Consider the following 13428-nt stretch of genomic DNA (forward strand, 5'->3'; position numbering starts at 1 on the left):
TAAATGAGCCTTCAAATAGACAGTCTTAGGGGTCCAGTAATCAAGAAATGATTGAGAACCAGGGCAATAAACATTAAAGCAGGAGTGCAGTTGGAGAAATACTGGTTTTCATTTTCTAGGTACTTGGCTTTTAACATATACATAAGGACAAAAGGAAAGACCTTGAACTTATAGGAGGTTTGAAGTGAGAGGCTGCCCCATATAACCTTTACCCTAAAAGGTATATAGTAAGGAAAAGGTGAATTATAAAAATCTGCCACTCAGCAGAGAAAGATTAAGACATTTTGTCTATCTTGATTGTGACTGAGATGTGAAAAATATTTCCTCCTTTAGAAATTCATAACTTTAGGTCACATAGTCCCATCATTTGGAATTCTAATTCACAGGGTTTCTGTGGTTCAAAAGTTCTCAAGCCAAGAAACTGGCAAAAATACTGGCACCAGGTTAGGTGCCCCTAGAAAGCCTGGCATAAAAAATTCAAAACTACTGTGGAGGACACATGCTCAAACTTCGCCACATATAATTCTCACACATAAAGGGCCATTGAAGATGAGCTCACAATCCAATAATGTAACAAAATGAGGAGACATTCTATTACAAGCAAAAGTCAGAAATCCAAACAAACAATTAGACCTCTAACAATTATCAGTTCCACTTCATGAAATAAGTATGTTTAAAATTATTAGACATATTAAAAAATCAAAAACATAGATGAAAAAAATTAAAGAGAGGTCCTAGAAATGGAAAAAAGTAGTCAATGAAATAAAAGATATGAAAAAATAAATGAAATTGGATCCACTACTATACACACTGTAGTTAAACTGCAGAGCACCAAAGTCAAGAGATCTTAAAAACATTAGAGAATAAAGAGATTTTTCTACCAAGGAATGACAATTAGACTGATAGCTGAATTATTAATACTAACACAGCAGTCAGGAGAAAATGGAATTGTATTTTCAAAGTGATGAGACAAAATAATTGTCAATATTATATTCCCTACGTACCTAAATTATAATACAGGAATGAGGGTTAAATAAAGATACTTTCATACAAAGACTGAGTGAACTACCATTTGCAGCCCTTTCAGTTGAACAAAAGTACTAAAGGATATACTTCAGAATCAATAAATATAACCCAGATGGAAGAACGTGACACTAGAAGCAATTATGAACAAAGATATTAGTAAACTTTAACATACATCTAAATGGTTATTAATTGGATAAAATAATGACAAAGAGAAGGAGAAATAGGACAACAAAGAGTAAGATGAGGAGTAAGAGGAGTAAGAGGAGCAGGAGCAACAGAAAAAGAAGATGGAGGAGGAGGAAGGAACAACTACTTGAAGGTTGAAAAATAAGATGGAACTAAAATGCTAGAAAATAACACGTTACTAAGGGAGCAATTAGGATTACAATGTTCTAAGTTTCTTGTTTTCTAATTTTTATTTACTTTTTAATTATTATTTTTAACTGTGGTAAAACACCCATCATATAAAATTTACCATTATAACCATTTCTAAGTGTACAGTTCAGTGGCATTAAGTACATTTACATTGTTGTGCAACCATCACCACCATCTCTAAAACTCTTTTCATCTTGCAAAACTGAAAATCTATTAAACAATTATTCCCTCCTCCTCCCAGGCCTTGGCAACCACCACCATACTTTCAATGAATTTGACTACTCTAGGTACTTCATGTAAGTGAAATTGTACAATATTTGTTCTTTTGTGTCTGGCTTATACCACTTGGCATGTTTTTAAGAAGGTCTATCCTTGTTGTAGCATGTATCAGAATTTTAAGGCTGAATAATATTCCAATGTATGTATATACCACATTTTTTTTAATCAATTCATCCAACGATGGACACCTGAGTTGCTTACATCCCTTGACTTTTGTGAATAATTGTGCAATGAACATGGGTGAACAAATATCTCTTTGAGACCCTGCTTTAAATTCTGTGGAGCATGTACCCAGAAGCGGAACTGCTGGATCATATGGTAATTCTATTTTTAGTTTTTTGAAGAATTGCCATACTGTTTTCCTCAGTGGCTACAGCCTTTTACATCTCCATCAACAGTACACAAGGATTCCAATATTCCCACATTTTGCCAAAAATTATTTTTTTTATAGTAGCCATCCTAATAGATGTGAGGTAGTATCTCATTACAATTTAGATGTACATTTCCCTAATGACTAGTGATGCTGAGCATCCTGTCATGTGCTTGCTGGCCATTCGTGTATCTTCCTAGAAGAAATGTCGTTTCAAGTCCTTTGCTTATTTTGAATTGGGCTGTTAGTTTGTTATTGAGTTGTAGGAGTTCTTTATATATTCTGGATAGCAACCTCTTATCAGACATAGATTTACAACTATTTTCTCCCATTCCATAGGCTACCTTCTCACTAAGATAACTGTGTCCTTTGATGCACAGAAATTTTTAATGATGATGTAGTCCTATTTGTCTATTTTTTCTTTTGTTGCCTATTGCTTGGTGTCACATCCAAGAAATCATTGTCAAATAAAAGTCATAAAACTTCTCCCCCTGCCCACTATGTTTTCTTCCAAGAATTTTATAGTTTTAGCTCTTACATTTAGGTTTTTGATCTATTTTGAGTTAATATTTGTATATGGTATAAGACAAATTAAGTTTTATTCTTTAATTAGGAATATGGTGGAGAAACTCATTGACTCTAGACTTTACATAAAGGATAAATGCTAAACTTTTTAAGATAAACATTAAAATATTTGAAATAGAATGTATAACTTCCTAAGAAGTAAAGAAAAAAAGAAATAAAAATAAATCTGACCCAGCCAATAGAAGGCAGGGAAGAAGTGGGGTGTGGGGGAGAGGCACACATGCAAACAAACAAGCAAAACCTATAGCTAATAGTACAAGACAATATACTAGAAATAAATACAAACATATTAATAATGAAATTCATAAATGGATTAAATTCACCTATCAAAAGACAGAGTCATCACACTAGATGACAAATAAAACCAAAATGAACAAATTTTTTAAAAATCAGCAATAATCTGCTTAATGCACCTAAACATAAAGACAATGAAAGGTTAAAAATAAAAGGATGGAAAAGATATATCAGGCATATGTTAAACAAAAGAAGGTTAAGGTAGCTGTATTAATATCAGTCAAATTAGATTCTAAGGCCAAGATGATTATTATGATTTTTGAAGATTTATTAACATAATTAGAAAATACCCTGGAAGAGCAATTCTGAATAATACATAACTAAAAACATAGCTACAAAAGAGTTGTGAAAACACTGATAAGTTCAAGGGAAAATTAATAAATTCAACATCATAATAAGGACTTTAAAATACTAAATAATAGATCAGAAAGAAATAAAACTAGTAAGAATATTAAAATTTTGAACAACAAAGTTAATAACTTTAATCTTATGGACATATATAGAAACCTGCACCCAAAAGTTAGGAAAAAATGTATTATTTTCAAACAAACATGTAACAGTTATAACAACTGGTCTGTTACAAAATTAAAAGCAATCTTGACAAATGCTAACAAACTGATAACAAATAGATCCACTCTCCAGTAAAAGAAAACTTTTCTATAAACAGCCAAGTAAGTAAACATAACACTATGGATACTAAAAGGCACACGTCTAAAATAATTGATGGTCCACAGAAGAGTTCTAACTAAAGCTGGAAAATATTTAGTAAAATACTCTATGTCAAAACTCATGAAGAAAAGTAAAGCACAAATAAACAACATTAGGAATGAAGAAAGGGCAAAACTACATACGTAACAGAGATTTTTAAAACTAGAAAGAGTGCAGTCTGAACAACTTTACACCAATAAAATTGAAAACTCAGAGAAAATAGATAATTTTCATAGAAAAAAATATAACTTACCAAAACTGACTCAGGAAGAAACAGAAAACCAAAGAGACCTATAACCATTAAAAAATTTGAATCAATAGTATAAAATCTACCTGGAAAACAAACAAAATAAAACAGAAGAAAACAAAACCTCACCAAAGCAAAGGTGATTTAAAAGTGAGTTCTACCAATTATATAGGAAACAGATAACCCCAGTATTATATAACTGTTCTAGACCCAAAATGGGTAAGGGCAGGGGATATGGCTCCCCTGCTTATTTTATAAGGCTAAAATAACCTAAATACAAAACAAGACAGATAAGAAAAATTTGAGAAGAAAAATTATACTGCAATCTCAGATATGACCTATGTCAGGTATGAATCTCAGGTAACAATTAAATATAGAATTTTAGCATGGTCAATCTAGCAGTTTGTTCAACTATATCAATACAACTTGATGATAAAGTTATGTTTATATCCAAAGAATGGATGATTTAACATTGGACAATCTATGTCATTCATCGTATTAACAGACTGAAGGAAAAACACCCTGGTATTATCTCAATGGATGCAGAAAAATCACTTGATTACACAGTATTAAAAACCATAACAAACTCTTGGTAATCAGAAATAAGAAATTTCCTTAATCTGATGAAGAATATATACCCAAAGCTTATAGCAAACATCATACTTAATCTGAAACTACAGAAAAACACCAATAAAGTCAGGAACAAGGCAAAGAAGCTCCCAATTATTACACCTATTTAATATTGTGTTTAAGGTCACTGACTGCATGATGAGAAAAAAATATAGCAAAATAACAGTGTAAGGACTGGAAAGGACAAAACACAAGGCTGTGTCATTATTTGCAGATTATGATTGTCTATATAGAAAAATATACATATACACATAGAATCTACAAATTATTTTGAACTAATAGAAAAATGTATTGAGCTTGCTAGTTTCAAGATGAATATGCAAAAATCAACTGTGGTCCTAAAGAAGAGCAACAAGCTATTAAAAAGCCAATTTTTAAAAGTTATCCATTTATAATGGCCAAAAAAAAAAATCCATGAAGTGCCTAGGAACAAATCTAACAAATAAAGGTAATGGATTTACCTTTACCTGAACATTATTATAAAACTTCATTAACAGACATAAGAGAAAACCTAAAACAATGGAGATACCATATTCACAGATGGGAAGACTTCATGTTATAGACAAAAATTTTCCCAAAATTAATCTCTAAATTCAGCGCAGGTCTACAAGCTTGTATATGTGAAAGGGTGTTTGTATATGTCTGTCTGTATGTATATAAACTAATAACATAATCCTAACAATAATATGGAAAAACAAATGGCCAAGAATAGCCAAAACAATTTTAGAGACAGAAAAGGAATGACAGCAGGACACCCGCTCACAGAAACTGACTTCTTACAAAGGTATAGTGATTAAGATGGTATAATTTTAACTCAGACGTGAGACCTAAAAAGCAAGTTGAAACTTAGTTTGGAAAGTCACAAACTTTGTGAAAGGTTAAAATTGAAGCAACTACCCAGATAATAAATAATGATCCACAGAGAGTTGTATAATCACAACATTTCAGAACACCGGAAATAAACAGAACATCTTAAAAGCTTCCAAATAAGGGGCGAAGGTTATAACAGAAGTGCTGAGAATTAGGATGGCATCAGATGTCACAACAGTAAATTAGAAGACAATGCAATGTCTTCTAAATTCTAAGAGAAAAATAAGTTCAAATCCATCATACCATGTCCAGTCTAGATAAATTATCAATCAAGTATGAGAGAAGAAATGAAGGCATTTTTCAGACATGCAAGATTATGAAATATTTACTTCCACTGGAACCTTTCTCAGGCAGTACCACCAAATGAGATGAAAGACAGACATGGATCCAGGAAACAAGAGGATCCAATACTAGAGAGTGACACATAAATTCCATGATGATAAGGAAAGGTATGTCTAGGATGACAGTTCTCATCAGAGAACTGGAGATAGGAGATAGGCCTATCTCCAGTAGGCCTATTGGACAGTCTAGACTAGAATGAGAGTATGCATGCCTCCAGACAAAGGAGCCACTAAGTTATTTACTGTGTCTAAGAGAGAAAGGAATCGCTCAATTTCTTAATGTGCAGTAGAGAGTCTGGCGATAAACTAGTGAGAATTATACAGAAAAACTAAGCAAAGTAAAGGGGTCACTTACTTCAGGGAGAACAAAGAGCCATCCAAGAAAAGAAAGGTAATTAAGATAAATAATATGGCACAGCTATGAATAATATTTATATAATTATTTAAAAACTGAACAGGATTTAATGAAAGATTATGTGATAATTAACAACACTGGGAAGATAAAGAGGAAGTGTAAGGGTTGGTTGAGACGGGTATAAAAGACCTGTATCCTCATCTTCCATGATAGGAAATTAATAGATAATATCTAAAACTAAATAACAAGAAGCAGTAGCATGAACACAATAATAAAAAATACATAAGTAGAAGAAACAACGGAAGAAAGAGTTAAAAGATTTTTATGTGTCTGCCTGCAGAAAAAGACAGTTGGAGGTGGGAAAGAACCAGGACAAAGGAATGCTGTTTTTTCTCATGTCTTCCTAAAATATGTATACATCACATAAAAAATAAAGTAGAAAGGAAATGAAAAAAGAAGGTTTCATTATAATTTTCTAAATGGAGGATCAACATGCTATTATGTCTAGGAAAATTATTTGAGATCATTAATAAAAAATGAATGACTAGGAAGACACACTAGAATTTTAGGAAAAATCTGATCAGGGGCAACTCACAGAGACAGAAACAGTACTCAATGCATTCTCGAATGCACAGGGACTTGGAGGACTGAACACCAGACTCCATAGGAGGAGCCCCAGCTTTAAGGGGCTTATAACATGCAGGACTGAGGAAACACTACCTCTTCCCCTGGAATTCTTTCTCAGTGTAGCTCTCTCTTTTCTGGAATTGTGGACCACAACTTTCTGATACCACAGTCTACCTGACTTTAATCTATGTTTTCTCAACTTAGACCACCATGCTATTTCTCTCCCTCTCATGTCATACCTGGCACTATCCACTTCCCACTATATACTTCAAACACATGCAGTTATCTTAGAGCAGAATAATTACATACACCGGTCTTACACTGTTTGTGTGACTACTGTCATATCTCTTACTTTTCTACCTATGTCACAAGCCCCACGTTACAATATTATTTTCACTTTTAATAGTCAGATACCTTTTATGTAAATTTAAAAAGAAAGATTAATATAATCTTTTTCCTTTATCCTGTAAATCTTATTTATCATATCTGATATTCTTTATCATATAGCTAAGTATCCAAATGGTATCATTTCCTTTGGTGTGAAGGACAATCTTTAGCATCTAGGCCTCTTTCATTTACCTGAAAATGTCTTTAATTCACCTTCATTTTTTAACAATATTTTTGTTTGATATAGAATTCTTGATTTACAGACTTTTTTTTTTCTTTCAGCACTTTAAAGATATCATTCCATGATTTCTGATGAGAGTTCAGTGGTTCTTTTTATGCTTTTTCCACAGTATGTAAAGTGTTTTTTCTTCTGGCTGCTTTCAATTTTTTTTCTTTAAGTTTCAGCAGTTTAATTGTGATGTAGCCAGGTGTGGTTCCTTTTATTACCTTGAGATATGCTAGGATTTTATATCTGTGTTTTTCATCACATTTGGTAAATCTGAGCCATTAATTCTTACAATTGTTTTCTGTTACTATCACACTTTTACTAGGATTCTAACTGTATGGATATCTGAGCCTATATTGATTTTGTTTCAATCTTTTCCTCTCTGTTCTTCAGACTGTTTAATCTCTATTAATCTGTCTTCAAATTCACTGGCTCTTTCTTCTCTCGTTTCTAATCTACTGTTAACCTCCTCTTGTGAATTTTTTATTTCTATTACTATAATTTTCAAGTTCTAAAAGGTCTGTTTGATTAATTTTTCTGCAGAGATTCCTTATCTGTGCAATCTTTAAGACTATTAACTTCCTTTGATTCTTTAAACATATATATGATAGTTTCATTAAGTCTCTGGCAACTCCAATGTCTGTGCTAGCCAGGTTTTTACTGACTACTTTTATTTTAAAATTCTGTATCACAATCACTTACCCTACCCTCTATTTTTGTTTGGTCTAGTGATTTTTGACTGAATGCTGGCCACTGTCAATAAAACACTGTGGACAGTATGAATTCTATTATCTTCCTCTGAAGAATATTAAATTCTCCTTTAAGCAGATAAAAAATACTAACTGATCTCCTTGAACATGGGTTGGCTTACAGTTATACCCTTTAAAGGCAATTTATAGAAAATCTAAGATTCATCTCAACCCCTTTATTTGGAGGACCACTTTCAAACTCCATTGATCTTATCAGGACTTGGTTTTAGGCTGTTAGATAGGCTTAGAGTAAGTCTTACATGTTACAAACATCTTAACTAGCCAACATTCCAATGTCCCCTAACACTGTGTCTCCTCCAGCACTGCTTGATTTCGAGTAATCTGCTCAATTTTCAAATGGATAGCATCTACTCTTTGGTAATTCTCATATGTTCTTATACAGTTGTCCCTCCATATCTGCTGGTTCCACATTTGCAGATTCAACCAATCATGGATCAAAAATATTTTTAAAAAAATTTTCCAGAAAGTTCCAAAAAGCAAAACTTGAATCTGTCACACGCTGGCAACTATTTACATAGCGTTTACATTGTATTTACAACTATTTATATGGCATTTACATTGTATTAGGTATTATAAGTAATCTAGAGATGATACAAAGTATACAGGAGGATGTGCATAGGTTATATGAAAATACTACATCATTTTATATAAGGGACTTGAGCATCTGCAGATTTTACCATCCATGGCAGGGGGGCAGTCCTGGATACAATCCCGCAGATACCAAGGGACAACTGTACGACATACGTACAGACCAACCATCATGAGACAGCCCCATATGGATATTTTAGGATCCCCTATGCACAACTCCCTCCTCTCCGATGGTAAGCCATACAGATTCCAGCTGCCTCAGCTAACCCAATGCTGATGTCCTCCTCCTCAGCTCTGTAAGATGGTTACACTCTGCTTTAACTCTAGCTTTCTGCATCAGAGTCAGCAAACTGTCCTAATCCTGGGAAATGGTGAGGCATACCTCATGAATTAACTTCTCTCAGAGATAACAGTCTTGTGTTGCCTGTCGTCCACTGCCTAAAAACAGTTGTTTCAAATCCAGTTTTATAGTTATTTATAGTAAAAGAACAATCTGGTATCAATTATTCCCTCCATCATGGCCAGAGGCAGAAGTCATATAATCCTTTTAAAAAAAGTTACCTCCTTAGGATAAATTTTCAGAAGTCAAATTACTGGTCCAGAATAATGTGATATTTTCGTGGCTTTTGCAATGTATTATACTAAATTACTCTCCAAAAAGTTTCTGCCAATTAAAATGATATATATTTGGATGTATGCTATACAACCAGGAAATTGAGGTAAATACTACAACAACAATAACAAACAGGGAATACAATTCGGGCATGTAAACTTTTAAATAAGTGAGAGAATATAACGGAGGGGCCTAGGGTTAGCAGGACTAAAGTAAATGGTAACATAAAACTGAATCAGCCTAGAGGACTTTCTGATAAAAGCATTCACTTGTTGAACACTGTCCCTCAGGAAAACCAGACAACTAGTAAAGAAAGAGAAAAGAAATGAAATGAAGAAGTCACATTTTCTTTTTCCATATAGGATTTATTTTCTTCACTCCTCTGGAACTGTGGAAATATCTCAAGTACAATAATAAACAGTTCAGCTAAAAAAGGAACAAACAAGAGTCTCATAAAAGGTATAGTGTATAAATCTTAAGATCATTAATATAAGCAGTTGAAAATGGTATATGACTTTTTAGACAAGCCCTATTATAAGTAAGTATGCCTAAGTGAAGTAAAGCATAGAAAGACAAATGGATGGAAGGATGTTTCATAGATAATATAAATAGATGGCTTCTAAAACAGATAAAACAAGTAGTAAGGGAGATGTCTGTGGGTAAAATAGTTTAAGATTTATCTTTATTTACCGTTCCATCTTCCATCAGCTTCAGACATGAACCAAAATCTGCTAACCGAATATGTCCATTCATATCCATCAATATATTGTCAGGTTTGATGTCCCTGAAAAAAACAGACGCGTTCAATTTTTAGTTGGGAAAAATAAACACAATCAGTTACCTGGTAAGATAACCATTTTGTCTGAAAATCTCAACTTCTTTTAAAATTAATACTCTAAGAACATATGTTTCTTTAGACTATTTCTTTATGGGTTCAAATCCTAGCTCTGATTCATGTTAAAACTTTTTTAAACACATGCAATTTCAGTGTTCTGGAGATAAAAAGTACTGTGGTAATTTTCACTGAGGTTAAATCTTACCATTCTTCCTTTAGATTTGCACAGATTCCAAGGTGGCCATGGCAGGCCTACTTTCTGCATACAGAGAAGAGCCGTAATTACTTGATACCCACAAAACATACTACCTTCTAGCCCATGAAACTGAACAGGGAAAAATATACTTCCTAGACCCTGAACATAAATGTAAATAAATAAATTTTCAATTACTGCAGGTCATGACAACACAAAAAGAATTGCTTCACAAAGCTGATTCGGAAAACAATTGAAACCACTACTAAATAGTGATCTATATTATATAAAGCTATTTACAGCTGTTAAGTCAAAGGCTTGTAAGATATCCAAATCTAACTAATAACAAACTAAATCATGCCAGCTTTTGTGTTTATTTTTATATTTGAATTAAAAAAAGTGTTGCAAACCTTTGTGGCAGCTAACCCACTAAAAAGGCAGAGTTGAATAGCTCTGACAGACTATAGCCTTCAAAGCCTAAAATATTTCCTATCTGGCCCTTTATAGAAAAAGTTTGCTGACCCCTGTTACAGATGATAGATGATTGCTTAATACAGACAGGCAGATAGATAGACTGAAAACAACAGCCTGCAGAGGAATGGTCTTCATAGTCCTCCATATTTGAATTTATAACCTCAACTCTCAGAAATGCTATATTAAGAAAAGATTTTTCTCTTGTTCAGAAACATCAAAGAAGTACACTTTAGTGCTGGAAAGGAACCTTAGAAATTTACCTAGACCATTTTTAGATGAGGGGGAAACTGTATTTTATTCTTTATTTTTAAAAATATTAAACTATATAGTCATTATACATAACTGCTACTGGTAGAATTTTCAGATTTTAAAGGAGACTAAAGGAATTACACAGACAGGATTTATAAACATCAATAATATTTTTGGCTATGTAAAAAACAGGAAATATTAAAACTTAATAAGAGAAATAAATTGTACTTATACACTTATAACAAATAATTAATAAAATGTAAAATATTTAACAAGACATTATACATAGTACTGCCACTCCCCAAGTATCTCATTACTCTTCCTGATATCACCCCCTTCCTCCACTCCCCAGAGGTTAGCAACCACAATCCTGACTTTGGTGTTTACTATATCATGCATATTTTATATTATTAGTACATATACATGTAACCATAAGACTATATATTTTTCTGAATGTCTTTAAACTTTATAATTGATACCAAACTGTGTGTAGCCTTTTGCAACTTGGTTTTATTCTAATGTTATGTTTCTAAAATTTATCCATGTTGATACATATTGTTCTAGTTCATTAATTTAAATGCTATATGGAATATTTTCACAGATCCAATTTATCTATCAATGCTCCTGATTATGGAATTTAGATTGTTTCCAACAATTTTAGATTGTTTTAGATTTTTATTTTGCTATTACACAAAATTCCAAAATGAATATTTTTACAAATACCTCCTTGTACTCATATGGGAACATTTCCCTAGGCTATCTAGAAGTGGAATTGCTATGATAAAAGACATGTACATCTTCAACTTTAGTAGCAGGATTACTACTAAGGTTAAGACTCTTTTTTACATTATCAATGGTCATCTTAGATTCCTCTTCGGTAAAATGCCAGTTAAAATCCCGTGCCATTTTTTTTTATACTGTGTGTGTGCTGTTTGTTTTTGGTTAATCTTCAGGAATTTCGTTTTCTCAGATTTAAGTACATGTGTTACAAATCTCTTCTCTCAGCATGTGGGCTTGTTTTTCCACATAGTTTATAGTGTCTTTCTTACTCATAAAAACATTGTTTAATGTTAATGTAGTCTTATAATTTATATTTTTTGTCTTTTTCAGCTTTACTGAGGTATATAATTGACAAATAAAATTGTAATATATTTAAAGTACAACATAATGATTAATCTGATATACATCACATTATGAAAGGATCCCCACCACTGAGTTAACATATCCATCATCTCATCATCTCATCTCACATATTTACTTTTTTTTTTTTTTTCTGGGTGCAAACACTTCCATTCTACTCTCTTAGCAATACAATATTATCAGCTATAATCACCATGCTATACATTAGCTCCTCAGACCTTATTCATCTTATAACCTAAAGTTTGTACCCTTTGACCAACTTCTCCCTATTTCCTGTCAACCATCATTCTACTCTCAAAATTTGCATTTTTTGTCCTAAGAAATCTCCCTTATCCTCTCCTTCCAGGGCTCATAAGGATAGTCTCCTATATTTTCTTCTAAAAGTTTTAAAGTTTTACTTTTCACTTCAAGTCTTTAATCTCCCTGGAATTAATTCTTGTGTGTAGTGTTAAGATAAAGGCCACACTATATTTCTTTCTGTCCCAATACCATTTATTGAATGACATCCTTTCACTACTGATTTCTAATAGCACCTCGGTCATAAATCAAGTGGATCTGTTTCAGGATTTCCCATGCAATTTTAATCAAAAATCTTTAGAACGAAAGGGAGCCTATTAACAATGACCAGGACAATAGGCATGAACTGGAACTGTCACAGGCAAACAGAGATATGGTCATCCTACCTATACCTAGACTACTGTCTTAATTATGAGAGCTCTATAATGACCTCTCTATACCAGTAGACCATGTTTTTAAATTGCAATGGCTCTTCCAGATAAATGCTAGAATTAGCTTAATATGTTCCATAAAACATACTGAGATTTTGATGGGAATCACAATGACTTTACAGGTTAATCTGAAGAGAAATTGTATCTTTGCAATATGACCCTTCCCATCCATGTATCAAGTTAATTAACATTATAGACACATGTCTTAATTAATGTATATAAATACCTTATATATTAGTTATGAGTCTTCTTTTATGTCCTTCAATAATATTGAATATTTTTCCACAGAGAGCTTACACATCTTCTGCTATTGATAGTCTTGGATACCCTACAGTTTTGTTGCTATTGTGAATAGGATTTTCTTCATAGAAGCATTCTCATTTTGCTTCCAATTTTCATGGGAATGTTTCTCATATTTCACCATTAAGTGTGATCTTTGGTTTAGATTTCCAGTAGAAACTCAATATTAGGAGAATTACCTTCTCCTCCCAAATTGCTAAAAGTATCAGAAGTGGATA

At 32.7% G+C, this 13428-nt stretch overlaps 1 protein-coding gene across 22 annotated transcripts in view; it reads right to left on the reverse strand.

Moving 5' to 3' along the window:
* CDC42BPA (CDC42 binding protein kinase alpha) overlaps positions 1–13428 on the reverse strand; it is a 313738-nt gene that overhangs the window by 155936 nt on the left and 144374 nt on the right. For all 22 annotated transcript variants that reach the window (XM_067028895.1, XM_067028865.1, XM_067028824.1 and 19 more), the window contains exon 6: positions 9982–10075. In XM_067028895.1, the coding sequence (XP_066884996.1) occupies positions 9982–10075 (94 nt within the window). The remainder of the gene's footprint in view (positions 1–9981; positions 10076–13428) is intronic.

This window comes from Kogia breviceps, chromosome 1 (genome assembly GCF_026419965.1).
Source record: "Kogia breviceps isolate mKogBre1 chromosome 1, mKogBre1 haplotype 1, whole genome shotgun sequence".
Taxonomy (NCBI): Eukaryota; Metazoa; Chordata; class Mammalia; order Artiodactyla; family Physeteridae; genus Kogia; species Kogia breviceps.